The 22141-nt window shown below is 50.3% G+C and overlaps 1 protein-coding gene across 5 annotated transcripts in view; it reads left to right on the top strand.

The window, feature by feature from the left end:
- TNRC6C (trinucleotide repeat containing adaptor 6C) overlaps window positions 1-22141 on the top strand; it is a 148539-nt gene that overhangs the window by 92425 nt on the left and 33973 nt on the right. For all 5 annotated transcript variants that reach the window (XM_059150447.1, XM_059150450.1, XM_059150449.1 and 2 more), the window contains 5 exons: window positions 2-2605; window positions 14090-14305; window positions 16099-16265; window positions 19573-19653; window positions 20953-21010. In XM_059150447.1, coding sequence (XP_059006430.1) covers window positions 2-2605; window positions 14090-14305; window positions 16099-16265; window positions 19573-19653; window positions 20953-21010 — 3126 coding nt within the window. The remainder of the gene's footprint in view (window position 1; window positions 2606-14089; window positions 14306-16098; window positions 16266-19572; window positions 19654-20952; window positions 21011-22141) is intronic.

The following is a 22141-nucleotide window of genomic DNA, read 5'->3' as shown; positions in this document are numbered from 1 at the left end:
GATCTCAGTCACGGCGGGTTGGCAGATCACTATGAAAGCCCCCACTGGGGACAGCAGCCCACATACAGAGGTGAAGCCGGCAGCAGCTGGGAGAAAGTGATCAGAGACAGGACTGACAAGGAGGCGTGGCCTTCCATCACAGGAGCGGAGACGGACTCTGCCTCAGAATGTACTACAGACACTGACTCTGCCTCCAACTGTGGCTCAGAGAACAGTAGCATGGCTACGGGGAGTGCCCAGGGCACCTTCACCGGCCACAGCAAGAAGACTAATGGCAACAACGGCCCCAACGGCGCGCTTGTCCAAAGCCCTTCTAACCCGAGCGCCCTCGGAGCGGGCGGCGCCGGCGGTAATGGAAATGGAGCCAGAGTGTGGGCCGTAGCCACAGGCTCTAGCTCCGGCCCGGCTCACTGCTCCCTCAGCGGTGGGGATGGAAAAGTGGACAACATGATCGGAGAGGGGAGAAGTCAGAATTGCTGGGGTGCTTCCAACTCCAACACAGGCATTAATCTTAACCTTAACCCTAATGCCAACCCAGCCGCCTGGCCTGTACTTGGACATGAAGGAACTGTGGCGACAGGCAACCCTTCCAGTATTTGCAGTCCGGTCAGTGCCATAGGTCAAAATACGGGCAACCAGAACGGGAACCCAACAGGCACTTTAGGTGCTTGGGGAAACTTGCTGCCGCAAGAGAGCACAGAACCACAAACATCCACTTCTCAGAATGTGTCTTTCAGCGTACAACCTCAGAACCTTAACACTGATGGACCAAATAACACTAACCCCGTGAACTCTTCACCAAACCCTGTCAATGCAATGCAGACCAACGGACTGCCAAACTGGGGCATGGCTGTGGGCGTGGGGGCCATGGTCCCGCCTCACCTGCACGGCCTTCCGGGTGCTAGCGGACCATCCGTTTCTCAAGGCAGCGGGAGCGGTGCTGAAGGAATCAGCAGTTCGGTGTGGGGACTGTCCCCAGGTAACCCTGCCCCAGGAAGTGGCAATTCTGGGTTCGGTCAGGGGAATGGAGACACTGTGAACTCAGCATTGAGTGCTAAACAAAATGGATCCAGCAGTGCTGTGCAGAAGGAAGGAAGCGGAGGAAGCGCCTGGGACTCGGGCCCTCCTGCCGGCCCTGGGCTCCTCGCCTGGGGACGGGGCAGTGGCAACAGCAGCGGCGTCAGTCATATCCATTCGGGAGCTTGGGGCCACCCCAGCCGGAGCACCTCTAATGGTGTGAATGGGGAATGGGGCAAGCCCCCAAACCAGCATTCCAACAGCGACGTCAGTGGGAAAGGGTCAGCGACGTGGGACAGTCCGAGCGCTAGCAGCCAGAATCCTGCCGTGCAGCCCGGCAGTGAGCACATGAACTCTTGGGCCAAAGCGGCGTCTTCTGGAACGACAGCCAGTGAAGGAAGCAGCGACGGCTCTGGCAGTCGCAGTGAAGGAAGCTCGGGGCGGGAAGGAGCGGAAGGCCGGAGGCGGGATAAAGGGATGATAGACCAAGGGCACCTCCAATTGCCAAGGAACGATCTTGACCCAAGAGTTCTGTCTAATACTGGTTGGGGACAGACTCCAGTAAAGCAAAACACTGCCTGGGAATTTGAAGAGTCCCCTAGGTCTGAGAGAAAAAATGACAATGGGACAGAGGCCTGGGGCTGTGCCGCTACTCAGCCTTCAAACTCAGGGGGGAAGAGTGACGGGTCCATCGTGAACAGTACAAATACCTCTTCAGTGTCCGGGTGGGCCAGCGCGCCGCCGGCTGCTGGGCCAGCAAGCACAGGCTGGGGAGACGGCAGCAGCAAAGCGCCCAGTGGCCCAGGGGTTTGGGGGGACTCGATAAGCTCTACTGCTGTCAGTAATGCTGCTGCCGCCACCAAGGGTGGCCATGCTTGGAGTGGGACCGTAAATCAGGAGGACAAGTCGCCTACCTGGGGGGAGCCTCAGAAACCCAAATCTCAGAACTGGGGAGATGGACAAAAATCTAATCCGGCCTGGAGTGCAGGAGGGGGAGACTGGGCCGATTCATCTTCTGTCCTCGGACACTTGGGGGACGGGAAGAAGAATGGCTCTGGCTGGGATGCTGACGGTAACCGGTCCGGCTCTGGCTGGAACGATGCGCCCAGGTCCGGGCCCGGTGGCTGGGGTAACGGCACACACACAAAGGGGAACCCAGGGACAAACTGGGGCGAGTCTTTAAAACCCGGCCCCCAGCAGACCTGGGCGGGCAAACCCCAAGACAACAGTGTGAGTAACTGGGGAGGAGCCGCTTCCGTGAAACAGACCGGAACCGGCTGGATCGGGGGGCCGGTCCCCGTCACACAGAAGGACGGCAGCGAGGCCACGGGCTGGGAGGAACCTTCTCCGCCGTCCATTCGGCGCAAAATGGAAATCGATGACGGGACCTCAGCTTGGGGCGACCCGAGCAGCTACCACAACAAGACTGTGAACATGTGGGATAGGAACAACCCAGGCCTGCAGAGCAGTGCCACAGCCGCCACCGCCGCAGCCTCCGCCCCCGCGAGCAGCAGTGCGGACGTGGCCGAGACGCCGCCGCCGCACCCGGCCGGCGTCCAGCTCAGTCGGTCGCCGCTGCTCGGCCCAGGTACGGGGACACTTAGGGAACTTTCGGGGTTCAAAAGATCATTTGCTCTCATTACATACATACGCACGCTTCAGTGGGGTTTTCATACAGCGAAAGACATTAATTTCCATGCCCTTCACCTTGTGGTGCTGTGTTCAACTGTTACCCCAAGAGAATAAAGACAGGAGGATTCTCTGATAGCTTTCCACCCAGAAAGGAAGGATTTTCGGTACTTCCAGTGTTGAGGAGGGTAGAGAAGAGATGAATCCTCTTTAGGAAAGATTGGTGACCATTGTGTTGGCTGGTGTTTCCTTAACAAAAGTCTTCGTTTCCTTCTGGGCTGAGCCAGTGGTCCTCATGCCTGGCTCGGTGAGAAGTGCTAGGGAGCTTAGGGGCTGGGGAGCCAATCGCCAGGACTTCTGGTGTCACTGGCCTGCGGGGCGGCCCCTGTGCGGGTGGCTTCAGGGCTCCGTGGGCCTTCCTGATGTGTGGGTTGGTGCTGAAATGGAACCATTCGTGTAGTGAGAGTGGCATTACACAATATGAGTCGTGCTGTGAGTCCAGCTGGGAGATAAATCCTAAAATTAGACTAAAACTTGGGTCTTGAGTTCCTGTTTTGTGCAAGGCACTCTGCTGGATGCTGTAGCGGAAAAGAGTCTTCCCAGACCAGACCAGAATCTTCCCGCGGGGCTCATGGGTGGTGACAAAATACACATGCAGCGTGCCCCAGCTGGGCTGTGCAGTAGGAGCTGACAGCAGCCCCACTTTCTGCCTGGGAATCGGCTCCTGACGTGGCGGTCTCACTGTGCTCTGGGCGAGAAGTGGGCTCACCGAATCACAGGGTTCTGGGTGCAGAAGAACCAGAAGGAGAATCCAGTCCCAGTGAGGACATCAAGCTTGGGCCTTCCTCCCCCATCTCCTTTCCCCACACAGCTAGAGGCTGCTACGTCAAGGCCCATCCCAGCCAGTGCCAGGGAGGCCGCCTCCTGCCCAACGCCCTTCTTTCCTGGGCACTCCGGCTGTCGTGGGCCTGATCATCAGCTTCCTGCCGGTGTCTGTAGTTGCTTGTGTAGTGTCCTCTGGGATCCTATGAAGCAAGGCTAAGCTGCTTGTCCCATGTTGCAGGACTTCGGACAGCGGCACGTAGTCGTCGTGACCCGCTCTCCAGAAGATACTCCCAGCTCCTCGCCACTGTTCCTCCTTGTCCCGGTTTTAAGTCCTTCTTGTTGTCCTCTGGAAAAGCCATGGCTTGTGAGGGTCTTTGTGCCCAGAACTGACATCACTGGTTTCCAAGTATGGTTTTAACAAGTACAGAAGTAGTCGAGGCTGTAAGTTCCTTTTCTCCTAAAACTTCTACCCCCAATTCTGAGTTGCCCTTAGCCCTTCTGAGCCACACCTCACTATTTGTCCTAAACTCAGTCTAGAATCTGAAGTTTTTCTTTCCGTTAAGACAACTATGAAGCCCTTCCTTGCTCAGGACTATTCATGTGCACTTGGTCACTTGGTGTCCCAAGTGTAGAACTTGGGCCCTGGCAAAGTTTTGCATTCCAGTCCCCCAGCCTGTCGAAATCTTTCTGTACCCTGATCTGTAATCACCATATAAGCTATTCCTTCAGTTTTCCTACCGTCCCTAAATTTTTATAAACATGCCGTGAAGACAGGACTAAGGACAGAGTCCTTCCTGCAAGGTCACTCAGTCACCTCATGTATGGAACTACATTTGCATCCAAAATCCAACCTACAAGGGAGTCTGGCAAGCGACGTGTTTTAGCTATGGGCCTCGGTAATACGGGAAGGCTCTTAGACGGCCGTCGAACAGATGCTGAGTGTTCGCTGCCTCTGTCACGGGCTGAGATGTGGGTGAAAATCATTATTCTGACCATCGAACATCACTCGTACAGGTATGAATAAAGAACGATTGGTGCGCCCCCAGCGCCAGAGCTCTGTCGGAGGCCCAGTTGAGGCTGGTCACTTCCATTCCCCTGGCTCCTACCTCCCAGCCGCCTCAGTCCCAGGATTTCTGATCACCCAGCAGAGCCCCGTAGTCAGTAAGGGTTAGTAAGGAACTCCAGGGCTCTTGTACCCATCTGTGTTAATGCTTCTAGAACCGGTACCTTCATCCTTTTATTAGGCATACACTCATGTGAAATAAATCATTGAATGCTACTGTGTGCCAGGAAGAGGACACAGAGGCTCAGGATAGAATAATGCAGAGGACAGGAGTTCTGCCCTCTTTAAACCTCCATGTGGACAGAAAGGCAAGTATCTGGACAAAAAGAAGTCCAGAGGGAAACCAGTGGTTGGGGTAAGTGTTAGGGTGACAGGAAGGCCTTACGGAGAGAAGCTGGAAATTGGGCAAGGCCTTTTAGGCCTTTGAAAGAGCTGGATTGTATTCAGAGGAGAGAGGCCGGTGAGTTTTTGTGATTTGGTTCACGAAATTTGTTTTTTAAGATTGATTTGTTTGAGAGAGAGAGAGAGAGAGAACGTGCATGAGCCGTGGGGAGAGGAGCAGGAGGAGAGGGAAAGCCTGTCTAAGCAGACTCTGCATGGAGCCTGACACAAGCCTGACACACGACCTGAGCTGAAACCAAGAGTCGGACGCCTAACCACCAGAGCCACCCAGGCGCCCCCAGTGAGGGGTTTTCAACAAATCGGTTGCTCAGACTGACTTGTAGAATCATTCCAACCATAAAATTAAGAATGGGTCAGTGGGAAGCAAAACCGGAGAGGCTTTGCTCAGCCATGCTCAGCCAGTGTCTTGATGCTGATGGTGGCCCTGGATTGGGACAGTGGCAGGCCCTGGAGACAGAGGTAGACAGACAGAGGAGACGGAGCTGCTACAGAGAGAGCAGAAAGGCTTGGAAAGGGTGTGCAAGCAAAGAAGGAGGGTGAGCAGAGAGGGTTCAGGGCTGGGGAGAGTGGGCCCTTGAGCAGGTCACTCGCTGACTCCCGCAGGAGCACAGCAGGGCCACCTGGCCCTTGGCGGTGAAACCGAGGTGGCAATAGAGGCCAGCCTCAGCCAGAGCTGGGGCTGGAGGTGCAGCTGTGGGAGAGCAGCGGGGAGTAGAGGCAGGATCGGGAGTAGAGACTTCATTTAAGACAGAGTTGGGAGCCTGTTTAAAGGCTGGAGCGTCACCTGGGGGCTCAGTCAGTTGAGCATCGACACTTGGTTTCAGCTCAGGCCATGATCAAGGGTCACGAGATCAAGCCCCACATTGGGCTCCCTGCTCAGTGTGAGGTCTCCTTGGGATCCTTTCTGCCCTCCCCCCACTTCCATCTGTGGGGGCTGCTTCTCTCTCTCTCTCTTTCTCTCTCTCTCTCAAAATCTGTTTTAAAAATGCTAGAAAGGAGCCAGTAGAGAGGGAGAATTATGCAGAGGGAGGGATCCCTACTTCTAGCCGAGAGGAGTGCTTCCCCCAATTTGTACAGGAGGCCGGGGTGTCTGTGGCCAAAGGGTGACAGGGTGTCTGTAGCCCAGGGTGCTGGGCTTCTTGTTCTCTGAGTGTCAAGGATACCAGTCTTGCGTACAGAGGGGGCGGGCAGGAGCAGCGGTGCGAGCAGAGGTGAAGTTTGCATTAGCCACGTACGAAATGGAGCAGAGGGCTTACGAGGGGTCCCCCGAAGGGCTGCTGGAGACTGTCCAGGATCCAGACGTCCCAGTTGCGCAGGAGATACACATTCATTTATCCAACATGTGGTCAGTAGGACCCACTATATGCCAGGCAGCTCTCTGGTTTGGAGGACAGCAGGGAGCAGAGCAGGCAGAACCCCTCTTCTGGTGGGGGTAACGATCCAGCAAGGGGGGCCCGGGCTTCATGGGTTACGAGGCACATAGCGGTGTGGCGGTGAGGGTGCTGCAGGGAGGGGAGCCGGGCGGGGGCCTCCAGCGCGGAGGTGCTCATGCTGTCCGGTCTTCCCTGCGCGCCCTGAGCAGCCAGAGCAAAAGGAGGGCTGTCCCCACTCCTGAGTTCGGTTCGAACAGCACGGCCCTCCGGAGCCTCCCCTGGTCTGCTCGCTGGACGTGACTGCTCCAGCCTCCTTAGATGCCCGCCGTTGGTTCACTTTTACCTCTCCGAGCCACCGTGTTGGGAGTCCTTTATGGAGCGCAAGACTGTTGTAGCCTGTCCGTGTGCTTCTCCGTCCCTAAACCAAAGGTCAGAAACCTGGTGGTCCGTGGACTGCACCACATCCCACAAATGGGCCTTACTGGCCCATTTTATTCATGTGAATCAGCATTTTTAATGAAAATGTTTTCTAAAAATTCCAGATTCCTGGCTTCTTTTGGAAACCAGGAAGGCCTGACTCATTGGATTCGGACGGCAGCAGTCAGCCGACTGGCTGACTTTAAACGAGGCCTCTGCTTTCTAGTTTGCCGCACTGCCCACCGCCTCCCAGGGCAGCCCACTCGAGCAGAGCCACGGGTCATCAGGCTTGGGTTCCTGTTCTTTTTGAGTGGGCCTGGATGCGCTACGTGGCTGGCTGCCCGGGGACTGGAATTGGCGACTCCTGTTTTTCTTACTAAGATGTGACTAACACTTCTAAGCACGTGAACGTTTTACAGCGTGCTTGAGGGAATGAGGGGAAGCGAGAAGGAAGAAAGGTAATTCGTGCCGTAAATGAAGGGATATGGACACTGAGACGTGGTAACGTAGAACTCAGTGGTTTGATTAGCATTGCAGTAAAGGTCTACACCCAGCACTGAGGAGAATCGATGGTTACCAGTAGCCTTCATGTCCCTCCTCCCCAAGACTGTCTTCCGGAAATCCTCGCGCCCAGGGCAGTTCGTCCCAGGTCACAGTTTGAGCCCGTGGTGCTGCGCACCGTCTTCTGGAAAAGTTCCAGCCGAAACGTGCCCTTGTGCACTGTGGTCCGGGTGACAAATGTGGCCTGACAGTGCTTGGTGACCACACGCCTTTATCTTCACACATCCTCTTGTGTCACCCTAAGGCCCTCGGCCTCCGCCGGCAGAGGTTGAGTGGCTCACGGAGGGTGCGCACGTGGTGAGGTCCCAGATGTGTGACACACACCTTGCCTGCTACCGTCCCGCGTCGTGCGGCTGTAACACCCCGCAGAGACGGGAGCCGTGTTGCCGTATGATTTTTCCCCTCTCTGATATGCTGCTCTTCGAATCCACTCTTCCTGGCTTTTAGTGGACAAAGAAAGTGAGCTTTACCCTGGATAAAGGCATTCTTGTTCAGTTGCATGGGCCCAAGTCATTCCCTTTTGTATGAAAACATTTATAGATGATATTTTTAACAAACCGCGCATCTTATCACCGAGCGGGAAAGAAGGGAAGCGTGGTCCAGCCAACCCCGGTGTCTGTCTGTCTGCCTTGCTGCCGCTCCAGCCCTCGGGCCTATGCATGCAGTAGTGTGTCAGCCGCTGGGACCTCGGCTTTACTGCCTAACAGAGACAGAAAGTGAGACAGAGGTTTTCCATGGAGCTGGCCTGCGTGCAGGGTGTGCTGAGCTGAGTGTATGACGCTGTGGCGTCACCCCATGGCTCCACTGGGGCCCCAAGCAGCCGTGCTCAAGGGTGCTTCCTGCCCCACATCACCTGCAGTGTTCACGTCCCAGGTCTGGAGCAGGCACTTGTGCAATAAGAACAGAGCTCCTCGCCCTCGGGGGTCACGGGTGATAGAAGCCTGGCCCTTCGCAGCCCGGCAGACCGAGCCAGTGAAAACGTCAGCTCGTGGTCCTCCTTGTGGGCATGGGGACACCTGGTCAGCCGGGATCACTGATGGCAGCAGCAGTCCCAGCACCCGCCAGGCTGTGGGCTAGCTCATTGTGGCTTGAAGACTTGCGCGGACTGGTTTCCATGCGTCTGCTGGGTTTCTGCGCTCCCAGCGGAGCCACGCACCCGACTCGTGGATGACGTGCCTGCTCTTCATGAAGCTGTTCCGTCCCAGGAATTCTGTGATTGTGCTGTTGGCCTGGCTGGCGTCACCAAATTGGCACCTTTGTCAGAGTCCAGGCGTTCAGTTGTCGCTCATCACCACTGGTCTGCGGGGCACCTGGGGGTTCAGCCGGCGAAGCGTCCGACTCTTGTTCGCAGCAGGGGTCTTGATCTCAGGGTCATGAGTTCAGGCCCCGCTTTGGGGTCCATGCTGAGCATGCAACCTACTTCAAACAGACAAAAAACAGAACTCTCAGTATTGATCTCTGTCTTACAAAATATATTTCCTCACTTAACATTTGCGTGTGTGTGTCTGGTTTTAGAGAAGTGAATGCAATAAGACAGTCATTTTGTCCCATTCTTGTTACACTGGTATCAGTTCATTTTCTGATAAGCCTGAGGAAAACTGGTAGTAATTTAGGAAATGCAATGTAGTTTCATAAGCTGGAGTATTTGGATCTCCTTCAGAGCAGGAGAAGCAGATGGAACGCAGTAATCTGGAGAAATGTTCCCGTGCCTGGCTTTTGGTCAGAGAGGGTGAACTGCCTGAGAGGGATTCCTGAAGCTGTTATTTTTTTTTTTTAAGATTTTATTTATTTATTCAATAGAGATCACAGGTAGGCAGAGAGGCAGGAAGAGAGAGGGGGGAAGCAGGCTCCCCGCTGAGCAGAGAGCCCAATGCGGGGCTCGATCCCAGGACCCTGAGACCATGACCCGGGCCAGAGGCAGAGGCTCAACCCACTGAGCCACCCAGGTGCCCCTCGTGAGGCTGTTATTAACATGGAGTGTCGGGTCGGGTACGACAGGACCACACAGTACCTGCTCCTTGACGTTGCCCCGGGGACCGTGGGAATGTGGGCTGGACGTGCAGGACCTGCTGACTTATGCCCTGATGTGCAAGGAGCCAACAAGCCTTGGAGAACCAGTGTGTGACTGTGACGGGTACTGGAGGTGTGGTGTGAAGTGAGCGTCGCATTTACTTCTGTTTCTAAGGGGATGAAAGTGGATCCTAAAAATACTAACCAGCCTGCTGAGCACACTTAGAAATAAATATCCTGACACTTAAAAATCAGTTTGCAGACACAGGAAAACACTAAACATGAAATAATACAACTTCTGATGAGAAACAGATCCTCCCTATAGGCTCTGAACCTAACAGTGAGATTGAGAGAGAAGCACACGGTGACCTCTGTCGGACTCCGCTGGGACCGTGAGATGGATACTTGGAACGCAGCCGAGGGGTCGGAGAGTGCAGATCACTACCCGTACGGTTAGTTCGGAGTCATGTAGGAGCCCATTACAGAAGAGATCCGAGCTCGACCGGCAGCATAGTGCGGTTGTAAAAATAAAATCCTGCCTGGGGTCCTGTCTTCCAGCGATGAGCGGGAGGGAGAGCGTCGCTGCCGTAGGCCGGTCCGGTAGCTGGGACTGCGCCGCGGATGTTGACCTTCCTCTGGACTAGCGTCTGACCCATTTGACTACATCTCCTCCGCGGCTTCTCAGCAGGTCCCACCTCCACTGGGCATGGCAGCGGGGCCGAGCTGCTCACCGTGGTTGCCCCGTGCAAGTTAGTGGAGACGGCAGCCGGAGGCAGACTCACTCTGCATTCGGGTACTGAGTCCACGGATGCTGTGTTTGCTTCATCACTTAGTGTTCTGGCACGGGTGTTACAACCACCGGCAGAGATTGTGTGAGTTAATGACGGAAGAGGCGTATCACCCATCTGATAACTAAAAACTTGGAAGAAATAGGGTTTAGGAATCTTCTACGTAGGGATAAAACACATCTGTTGTTTCTCCAAGTCTCCTTAAGGGCAGATAGAGAACACCGTCCTTCCTGCAAGACGTGGTGTCCTGGTGGCCTCCTGCTCCCGCTTCATTCTTTGGTATAAAAACGATACGAGAAAATGGAGTCGCCTGCAGACAATGAATCAGCAAGATGCTGCCAGGGGCCCAGCTGTTCTCACACCACGACTTCGGAAATAGATCTCCGGGGCCTCCCAGCCGGAGCAGCCCACGGCAGTGCCCGAGAAGGGTCCTCTGAGCAGCCTGCTCTTTGTGGATACGGGATTTGGGGCAGAAGGGGGGTGTTGGTTAGAGTGTTTTTACTTTCCTGAGTGTTGGGGGACTTGGTAGCTGGAACAGGAGTGGAAAGAGAACCAGGGCACCGTCCTGGTGTGTCACAGCCAGGGTGTGTCCTGCCGGAGAGCTGGGCGGGGACAGCTGTCTGCGCATGTCCTGCGGACACACACGGAGGATTTTACTGTAGGCAAAACCTTCAGTTAAAACTGAATAAATAAGACCATTAAAAACACAGTTTGGCTCCCCCATATATCAGTAAAAAAGAGTACATTTAAAATCTATATTAGTGCACTCAAATAAAACCATTCTCTTTCTAATACGGACCCTCTGATGAGCCCGTAAGACAGGCAGAAGCACCTCTTCTGAGCAGTCGCCGTGTGGCTCCAGGCCACAGGATCCGCTTTTGAAAAAGGACCTTGTCTTTGACCCAGCATCCCCAGAGTTTGGGAGAGAAGCTTCTAATCAGTGCTCATGAAATGAGGCATTCTGGGAAGTAGGATGCTTGAGCATCTGAGAAGGCCTCTGGAGGAAGCGTCACCAGATAAATGCCTCTCGGTTTCAAATATGAAAACGTAATTACTGCTGCAGCTCCACTTCTGCTCTGTTCCTCTGGAAGCCGGTGCCCAGCCCAGCATGGTAATAGGTGCGCCTTAGGCGTAAAGGCCACTGTTGTGGACAGAATCCCATCCCGTTACTAGTTACGTCAGTGTGTAAAGTGCCAGGCACACAGCGGGCATTCAGACCTCGTCAGTGCTGTGTCGGGCGTTTCTCTTCGCACACCCAGTTACGACTGGCCGCTGTCTGACCACACCTTCCTTCCCGGCGAGGACTGCCTGTCACACTTTGGCTGACACACTGGCTGAATATGGTGCAGGTAGTGTCCATGAGACAAACTAGAGCCGACTTCTTACTTCACAAAAGAAAGAACTCCATCCGCGGACTTGGCCGTCTGGAGTGTCTAGGCTGGGGATCGTTGGTCAGGTGGAACCTCTTGCCGTCAGGTGTGTTTCCCGGCACTAGAACCTCTTTGTGTCCGTTTTTGTGCTGATCTCCGGGGTGCTTACCGCATAGGTACTTTGTGTTCTCCATTCTGATGGATAAAGTGTGTTTAAAATGGAACGAAAGGTACATATTCTAGTGACATTTCATTGTCACTGTTATTTTAGTCCTAACACTGTATTCATTCAGTCGGAGAAGGGAGGCAAGAATTCTTGGACCCCGGGCCACAGAAACGTGCGGTCCAAAGCAGTAGCGTTTGAAGGGCCATTTAAAAAATGTTAACATCACTGTTTTAAATGCAAGATAGAATTTTTTTCTGCCCTGTGAAGCCTATCTTCAATAGAACCTCTTTGAAATTAACAAAATGCTTTCAAAAATTCATACCAGCAATAAACATTAAATGATGGTGATTATTTTGATCGTATGTACTTACAATTACTTTCTGTCTACTGGAAGTATTCGCTTTGAATCAAAGTTAGCTGTTATGCCTCAAGGTTATAGCATCTCTTCTACGGCCTTTCGCGTATCCCGAGGTGCACGTGTTCTGATGTGTGTGTGTGTTTGGCTTTATCAGTAAATTATATTCTTGCCAGAGATCCACTTAAAATGGAAATGTTGTCGGGGAGATAGTCTTTGAGACACTAGTCCACTGTCTTCCTGGCGTTGGCATCACTGAAATTCCTTTCTTGTTTCACCACTAAATAACAAAACAAACAACCAAGGAAATAATGTTCTCTTCATTTGGGGGTGAGTAGTTATTCTTCCGTCTGTAAAAGAAACATGCAGCGTGAGGGTCATTTGCCTTGTGTATAGACATACTCTAGACATTTCCGTTGCTTTAACAGGAATGGAAAACTCTTATATTATAAATGACATTTAGATGTTATATATAAATTAATAATTATATATAAATTACAAAAGTTGATTAAGTATAATTACCATGGTCTTAATATGTATTCTTAGTTTTGACTTACTTAAATCATTTGTCATATTGCCTTTCAGAAAGATGGAAAAATAAGGCTGACAAATTTTAAATGAGTGTGTTATTTAATTATCCACAATAAATCAGTATTTTTACAGCTGATTGATCTTTAGCAACACCTAAATTATTTTATCTTCCTAAAACATCCATAATTTTTGTCAGCTCTGTTAATTTCCTTGATTTAATTTTGTCCCTTAAATTTATAAAATGATTTTTTACCGATATACATTATTGTTTTCTGTGTCATTATAGGGAATATTATAGTGGGCAGTTGCTGACAATAATTGATTAGGGCTAACTTTCCTGTTATTAGCAATAATTTACATCATATGTTGCTCAGCATGGAGCTTGTAATTTAAAATGACTCATAGATTGCATAGTCTTTTGCCATTAATCAATATTACTGCATTTTGTTAGAATAAAGAGCATCAGGGGAGTTGATTCCGTACTATTTTTAGTCAGAAAAGTAATAAATTTCATAATTGATGGTAATGCACATATTGCAACCAAATTATTTAAAATTTACGGTTAACTGTTTATATTGTATGCTCTCTATTCTTTAGTTAGTATTTAAAATGTTTTCATTTCCATCTTGGAGAAACTGTATCGGTATGAAAATTACAACTGATGGGAGCTGTCAATATAGTTAACAGTAGGTTCAAGCAAGCTTACAGGTAGAAGCAAAGTGAAGTATGGATTGATTTGGGAAAATGAAGTTTATGTATGTAATGTAAAATATTTCTCTTGCTAAAGTGTAAAGATACTGGCCAGATGCTTCTCGTTGCCTGGCCCCCTGACCTCCCCCATGCATGTCGAGAGCAATGCCGTGACCTTCCAGACTCCACTGCACACCCTCGTCAGGTGCCAGCCCTGGGGTCAGGATGCTCTGGCCACAGCATTGGGCAGACGAGGGAAGGAAGTGTTCCCGGACGCCTGCAGTCCGCCTGCCCAATCCTCTAGGCTCTCCCCGTCCTTTAAGACAGATGCCTCCTTCTGCTCCTTCTCAGCTCACCAGGTGCTGCCTGAGAACCGTCTGGATTTCCTGTCACGGCTTTTCTGTACATGTTTCATCTGCTGTCTTCTCGTGTCTCTGCCCAGATACGTGTCTTTGATGGTCTATCAAAGATAAGCTAGAATGATTTTCAGTATATATTTGCAACTTGTTAGTTTTTCTTATAAGAGAATAATGTAACATAAAATTTCTTCTAGATTACATGTAATACTAGAACGTGTAAAAGCTACTTCTTAAAATACGAGTTTTAAACTCTTCTTTTAAACCCTGTTACGTTGCAGATACTGTGGATTCAGTTGTCTTCAATGTTTAAGGGGCTCTCGATTTTAAGTGGGTAGCAGTCAGGAGTGAAAACACTGGGAATTTATAAGCTAAACAAATCTAATCAGATACGATACTGCCTCCTTTCTACTTTCCCCCGAAGCCATCCTAAAGACAGATCATCTCAGAATTATCTTGAACTTGAAACAAACGACCATTTCCATTTCTCATCTGTTTCACTCTTACTGTGTTCTCTCGGTCGGTGCCCATTTCAGTCTCAGCGGGCTGGGGAGAGATGCCTAACGTCCACTCAAAGGCCGAGAGCTCCTGGGGAGAGCCGTCCTCCCCCTCCGCCCTGGTTGACAACGGCACTGCAGCGTGGGGCAAGCCGCCCAGCAGTGGCAGCGGATGGGGGGACCCCCCTGTGGAGCCGCCAGTGACATTCGGGAGAGCCAGCGCCCCCGCCGCCGCCCCAGCCCTGTGCAAACCAGGTAAGTCCAACTCAGGGCTTGACAAGTGGGTCAGGGTATTTTCTTGAGAGGTATACTTCCTGTCGCATTTTAAGAATTCAAAGTCTAGGACAATTTCCTCATTTTATTTGCACTTTAAGGCTAACATACTTGCTGTGTCTGGTATACGGACACAGAGGAGCTCCTAACAGAAGCCCATGCTCTCCTTTAAAAAAAAAAAAAAAAATCGGTTACCAGAATCCGGACCACAGCATGTGTGTGCCGGCTACCCAGAGTAGCAGCCACGCCGCAGCGGCATCCTCACGCCTGCCCCCCATTCGCTGCTTCCCTGAGCGGCGGGATGAAAGAAGGCACGCCAGTGTCCCTTCCTGAGACCTCCGGTCTTTGCCAGTGGTTGGCCCTTGCTGCCTCGCTCGTGTCTCGTGAGCACAGCTCTGCTCTCGGTGCTCCAGGCTGACAAGTTTTCTCCTCTTCCTGTCTCCTCTCGTCTCGCCTCCTCTCGCCTCTTCTCTCTCTCGAAGAAAAGGAAGCAGACAGGTTGCATTGTCCTCCCATTCTCTGGAAACGTAAGAAGTACACCTGCGAAACGTCCTTTCTCACAGACGTCCGCATCGCGGTCACCGAGTAGAACTCTGTGACGCGTGAATTTGACAGTGCGATGCATAGGACATTAGTGTGAACCTACGATTGCCATTTAATAATAAGATCGGTTGTTAACATGGCTGTAAAAGCTTCATATTCTCTTTGGACAGCCTTAAATGTCTTAGATCTTAAAATGCAACTATTCGTTTTATATTTTTGCTGTTGCATTTTGCATTAGGTTTGTGTCTGTTACTTTGCTAACACTGGATTGTGTGTTCTGTATATCTACCATTCTGCTGGATGGTTTATTCCGTTCATACAAATCTAGATGATAAGGAGGTACTTAACCATTTGTTGTTGCAAATCTCAAGGATAAGGAGCTGCTCAGGTTGACATGCCATCTGGAGGGGGAGTATATTTGTTTTTATAATTTGAACTTGGAGGCTAGGCTTGTCTGCCTTGAAAAAGCATCATATCTTCATAGTCTTACAAAGTGCAGCTGACTGTATTACCACTTAATCTTGGCCTTCGTCACCTTCTCCCAGGAAGTAAAAATCTGGGATAACTGTCGTACCCAAAATCACTTTGTATCTTCAAAAAGTAGAAAAAACAATATCCTGAAATCAAAACTCAGTAGTCAGGTTGTGGCTCCATCTGCCTGTGGCCTCAGCTGTCTCCATCCTGCTGTTCTCAGAGTATCTCCTGGGGGCTTGACAGAAACAGATTGTTGGGCCCAACTGCAGATCTGTGCGTTTCTCGTGATCCCCAGGTCACTCGAGGCTGGTCGCGTCAGAGGAGCACGAGTCCGCATACTGCTGCAGGTGTGGACCAAGTGGTAATCAAAAACCACGTGGGGGACGGTGCTATTTTTCAGGACTCGGCATTTTACTGGCCATTTCATACCATGCAGACATTGTAGCCTCCTCCTGTGGCCCCCAGGATTTATTGTTAAAAAGTCCATGCTTCCGAATCACCTCTAGCCGGTTGAGGGATATTGTAACAGCCCAGATGACAAATAGTTGGAGTTTGAAGAAAAAAAATATACACGTGTTTGCATATCTACTCTACAAGTCGTTCGAGAAATTCAGTTCTTAGGTCCTGGGGAAACGAAGTAGTAAAAAGGTAGATTACATCACACCGCTTTTGTCGTCCCCCCCCCCCCCAAATGTTATCTTACAGCATTGACTTTAGGAAAGGTGAGTTTGGTGAGTTCATGTTTGCTCTCTTTCTAGCTTCAAAATCTATGCAAGAAGGCTGGGGCAGTGGTGGGGACGACATGAACCTTGGCACCAGTCAGTGGGAAGACGAAGAAGGGGGCGTGTGGAATAATGCTGCTTCCCAAGAAAGCGCCTCCTCCTGCAGTTCCTGGGGGAGCGCCCCCAAAAAAGGACTCCCAAAGGTGTGTGCAACACTAAAGAAAAGAAACTCTAAAAATCAGTGATGCTTAAAAACACGTTCGGGGTAGTAGTGCTATTCTAGTTAACGGCGACGGGTAGACCAGGAGTTCTCGAAGTGCTCTGGGTACTTCTGGAAGACCCTGAGATTTTGTCAGGGGTCTCGCCTGAGCAAAGGCTGGCATTTTCCAGAGACTACCTGGCATTGCCGTCGTAGCATACCAAAGGCAGAGACAGATGCGAGAATCCAGCTGCTTTTAAGAAGCCAGGCAGTAAAGAAATTTGCAAGCATGTACAACAGTGTCACTCTTCTCACAGAAGGTTCTTCTTTTAGAAACATAGTTTTCCATTTAAAAAAGTATGTTACTGGTGTTAACATAGAGAATGGGTTTGTTATTGTAATTTTTAAATTAAGTATTTTTAAATTTCTCAGTTTTAATTTCTAATAACAGTAAATATTGATAAAAAACAACCCATAAAGCCAGAATTTCTTTAGAATCCTCAAATCTTTAAGAGAGGGTAATGGGAGTTGGTGCTCAGACCGTTAAGTCTGAAACTCCTGAGGTAGACCATTAAGTTGTCTTGTAGCAAATGGGCGGCCGCCTGGAAAACATTAAGTGAGATCCACAACTCATATATGCGCCAAGATAAAATCCAAGTAGATCACAAATTTAAGTATGATAAATAAAAAATAGAAAAATGGGGAAGGATTTTAAAGACAGTCTTGGGAGTGGGAATGACCTTTCTAGCTAGGACTAAAATCCAAAAGCCATCAAATGGAAGACTTACAAACTTCAGTAGATATACATGAAAACTGTGCATGACAGAAAAGATCAAGAGGTCAAAAGACAAAAAAATATTAGTATCCTAACATGGAGAGGGCCGATCTCCTGAATATATAAAGAAAGGTCCTAGAAACTCATTTTGTAAAAAATCAATTAGTAACCCACAAGAAAAAGGTGCAGAGAATATAAACAGAGGGTCCCCGGAGAAGGAATGCAGCCAGCTCGTACACAGACGAAGGGTGTTCAGCCTGACTTCCGGGAAGAGAGTGCAGTTTAAAACACCAGTGCGAGGGGCGCCTGGGGGCTCAGTCGGTTCAGTGTCCGACTCTTGATTGCAGTTCGGGTCCCCATCCCAGGGTCATGGGATCCAGCCCCGTGTCAGGCTCTGCGCTCGGTGCGGAATCTGCTTGTCCCTCTCCCTCTGCTCTTCTCCCCTCCCCCCACACCGTCTCTCAAAGAAATAAATAAGATCTTTTTAAAAAATAAAGCAACACTGAAGAGGCCAGCTTTCATCTCAGACCAGTGGAAATCCGCACATCTCATCCACAGGCTGCGCTGACAAAGCTGTTAGAAAACCAGCACTGCTGTCCGCTGCCGGTCAGAATGTGAACCACTGTAAGCCGCACGGCCGGCAGCGCGGCACCCTCTGTTTGCAGATCTGTCGGCACGTGGGTGCGGCGCTTCCACTGGTCTCGGGTGCAGCAGATGGCGTTGGCACACAACTCTCTGTTGCAGTGTGTTTGCAGTCAAATAAAATGATTTAAGTGTGCATTGGTGGGGTGACTAGTTAGATGACAGCACGTCCACGCTGGGGAGAGCCAGAGTTGTGAACAGAAATTCTGTGTATATTCTTACGGAAAGATCCCCAAAGTATTTCGTTAAATGAAAAGGCAAGGTCCAGAAAAATGTGTGCAGTACACACCTCCTTTGGTGGTAGGGAAGAGGAGTGTGCGTGTGTGCACGTGTGCGAAGGGGGACTTCCTCTTGGGGGGAGCAGGAACTAAGTGGATGGAGGCGGGGGTAGGAAGAAGATGCTTTGGTGTGTGCCCTTTTTCTGCTTCCAGATCTTGTGAAGGTATTGTCTGTTCAAAAAAACTAATTTAACAAAGTGTTCAATTAGCAGTAAGCAGAACTCAGAAACTAAAATCAGAGCTCTCTTCATTAGGAGTAGAAATGATTATAGACATCAAAAAGGAGTCTTTAACAATCGGACTTGCAAATAATCCAATTAATGATGGGACCAGAAATACCCAATTGGTAAATTAAAATATTGTGTAGCCTTGGCGGCTCAGGCCCCGGCAGCGCAGCCAGGACTCCCATAGCCTCCGGGTAAGCGGCTTCCTCCAGGAAAGTGTCCCCGCTCGCTTCGTGTCACCCGTACCCTCCCTCCTCTGGTTAGCGGCGGGCTCAGCTCTGTGAAGGACGGCTTTAGCGGAGGCTGTTTTTCCTACCATATGAACGCGCGGTTGGAATCTCTGGTTGTGAAACTGGGAGGGAAATGCTGGAAAATGGCTCACGTCACACTCGGGCCTCCTGCGCTGACATGCTCCCCCTCCTCTGCCCTGCCCCCCCCCCGCCCTGCGCTTGCTCTCTCCTGTTCTCTCCGTGTTGCCCCTCACTGGTGTTTGCCCATTTACTTTCTTCCGTACCCTACGGGCTGTAGGCAGCGAGAAGTCAGTAGAATTAACAGGCTTGTTGTGCCTTTCATCTTGTTGCCTTTTCATTCTGTTGGAACAGATGCCCTGCATTTTGTCGTCTCTCACAGTAAAGCTAATAGAAGGGCAGAAGACGTAAAATTTTTCATACACTTCACATAGTATTAGCATAGGGCTGTGTTCAGAGCCCTTACGATTATTTGATAATGAAAGTGGCACTTAATTGTGATAACCTAAATTCTCGGGGAAAAAAAAACAATTCTCTTTTTTTTTTTCCAAGATTATATTTCAGAGAGAGAGAGCAAGAGAATGTGCAGGCATGAGTAGGGGAGGGACAGAGGGAGAAGGGGACTCACCGAGCAGGGAGCCTGTGTGGGACTTGATCCCAGGACCCTGGGATCATAACCTGAGCTGAAGGCGGATGCTTAACCAACTGAGCCACCCAGGCTTGGTTTTTTAAGGTCTGTAAATGAGGGATGCCGGGTGGCTCAGTCCGTTAGCGTCTGCCTTCGGCTCGGGTCATGATCTCAGGGTCCTGAGACCGAGTCCCACGTCGGGCTCCCTGCTCAGTGGGAAGCCTGCTTCTCCTTCAGCCTTCCGGTCCCCCTGCTTATGTGTGCGCACACTCACTCTCTCACTCTCTCCGACGAATAAATAAGATCTTTAAAAAAAATGAAGTCCATAAATTACACACCTATGCCAGCTTACAAACGCACCTGAAGCATCCCATAGTACTAGCCATGAGTCAGGGACTTTCTGGTACACAGCATGAGTCAACATGAAGATTTTCTAACTTTTAAATCACTGGGAATTTTAGGCATCTCCCATTTCTAGAAGAAATGCGTTAAAATGTGACCCGTGCTTCTTTCTAGGGCATGAAAACGTCTGGCAAGCAGGATGAGGCCTGGATCATGAGCCGGCTGATGAAACAACTCACAGACATGGGCTTCCCGGTGACTGGTGTCTTATTTTACCGCTCCCCTCCATGTGTGCTGCCACGCGTGGTCCTGATTGTGTCCCGCCCGCGTTTGTCGTGCGTAACAAGGAAGATTTTTGAGGGAGGAGAATGTTGATGCAACTTAACTCGTAAATTCCTCTTTCACACGAGCCCTTCTGGTTAGGGATCATTGATTTCAGCCCCAGCAAGGGTCCACACAATTTCTGCCAAGTAAGGTGTGAGAGCCTCTTCTGGAAGAAAACGTGCTGGGTCATGGCTCTGTTCATTGGCTTAGCCAGTGACATTCTTTCTTTTAATTTATAACAAAGTGAATTTTCATTAGTTCACGCAGCAGCTTGACAGATGACGAGAAAACACTTGGTATAAAGCTCTGTGTCCAGAAAAAGACGCCTCACCCAGCGTGTTGAGTTCCTGAGTCTCAGGGCCCGGGTCAGGAGAGTTCACGTCGCAGGATGGCCCTCTGAAAACATGTCGTGATGTGTTCAATTCTGAGATCAAATACCGGGGGTCAGATAGTGTGGATGTCACCTGCGTTTGTTATGTCTTGCCCTCAGAAGTCCTCCCTCCAGATCACTGCTCAAACGAATATTTATCTTTTGATTACTGTGGATGTCCCTAGAGAAGGAGTCCAGAATGGCCCAGTCTAGAAACCATACATTTCATAGCAGGCCCAGGTCCTCTGACATGGGGCAGGGCACAGGCCCAGGAGTGGCCCAGCCTCTTCCTATGTGAGACACTGGAGGCCTGCCCAGGAGTCCTCATTTCCGCTGTGGTGCTGGCACACACTCAAACCCTCTTTGCCTGCATAGGCATCTGCCCCATCATAGGGGGGTTTATCCAAATGAATCAACTCATTTTGTTTTGATCTGTCTTTACATTTCTTGGTGAAATGTAAAGCCAAGAGTCCGTGAAGGAGAGAATGAAGCTCTGTGCTCTAGCTCCTACAGTAGTTTTTCTGAAACTGTCCTGGTGGAGATGTCACCTTTGCTGAATGGTTGCTGCTAACATAGAGTCGATGATAAGATTCCACGGGCACTGTATTTAAGGTGTTAAATACAAATCCTTTAAAAGTCAGTTCATTACATAGTCATCTTCTAAGTGCCTTTTACTTCGAAGACCTCTGTCTCTAGCCTCTACAATAAGAGAAGTATTTCCAGTTCCAAAACCTAGTAAGATAGGTTAATATTAGGTCAATAATAATCATTTCTCTAAGTTAGTAAGGATAGAACTCTTCGCTAGCTCTTTTGTTATCATAAAAGCATTGTCCTAACCAAAACCCTCTTTGCCTGCACAGAGAGAGCCGGCTGAAGAGGCCTTGAAGAGCAACAACATGAATCTCGACCAGGCCATGAGTAAGTAGCGTGACACACGCTTAGAGTGCGCTAGTTCTGAAAGGTTCCACTGTGTGGAGTTTGGATTTTCAGAAGCATTTCATTGTAGTCTTGGGTTAACAGGGAAAACCTGCGCCGGGTAGACAAGACCAGGCTTTGGCAAAGGAGCAACCACGCGCCGTGCGCTGGCCGTGCGGCAGCCTCTGCAGACAGGCAGCCTCAGGACGGATGGAGGCGTGTGGAGGACACGTGGAGGCGTGTTTGCCGCTTTCATTTTTCTCTAGTACTTCAGCAAACAGAAGAGTTTTTTTCCCTCCTGAGGGGAGGTCCTAGTGATGTTCTTAGAGAAAAGCTTTAGGACCACAGGCCAGACTTCATCTGACAAAGACTGAGCCCGTTCTTCACGCCCGGCCCCAGAACGGGCCTGCTCGGGGACCAGCGGAGAGATGCCCACGCCTGCGGAGCTCAGCCTCTGCGCACGAGATGAGATTGACCTCAACGACAAGCAGCCCTCGTTCTGGAGCTGCTTTAATAGTAGTAATAACTGAAGGCGATAAAAGTCAGGATTGGAAAACTATCACTGTGTTTAAGAACGGTATAATAAACTCTTAAATGCAGCATAAAGGTTACAGGAAAAGAGGATTAAACTTAACTGTGGCCTCTACAACTTGGGAATAAAATCTCAGCATAAAAAGAGATCATTTGTGACATCAAAAATGTAACGGGAAAAGCAAAACCAGGGAGGAGAAATTGCTGTCAACAGGAAAAGGACTGTTCTTTCTGTGAGCTGGTTACTGTAGACCTCGTGGTGACCACGAAGCAAACACCCAGGACAGACACACAAAACGGGGAGGCAGAGAGTGGAAAACCACCAGTTCACAGAGGTGGACAGGAATGGAAGGAAAAACCATGAAAAGACAGAATAACCAGAAGGCAAAGGATAGGACAGCAGTAAGTCCTCATATGTCTGTCATCTCTCTCTTAAGACTTACTCATTCCAGAGAGAGAACGAGCACGAGCAGGGGGGCAGAGAGGGGTGGAGAGAGGCAATCTCAAGCAGACTCCACACGGAGCACGGAACCAGACGTGGGTCTCAGTCCCCGACCCTGAGACGACAACCTGAGCCAAAAGCAAAAGTCGTCCGTGTCACTG

Source organism: Mustela lutreola, chromosome 15, assembly GCF_030435805.1.
Source record: "Mustela lutreola isolate mMusLut2 chromosome 15, mMusLut2.pri, whole genome shotgun sequence".
In the NCBI taxonomy this organism is placed as follows: Eukaryota; Metazoa; Chordata; class Mammalia; order Carnivora; family Mustelidae; genus Mustela; species Mustela lutreola.
The sequence above is the reverse complement of the archived record's forward strand: the minus strand, read 5'-3'. Positions and strand labels throughout refer to the sequence as shown.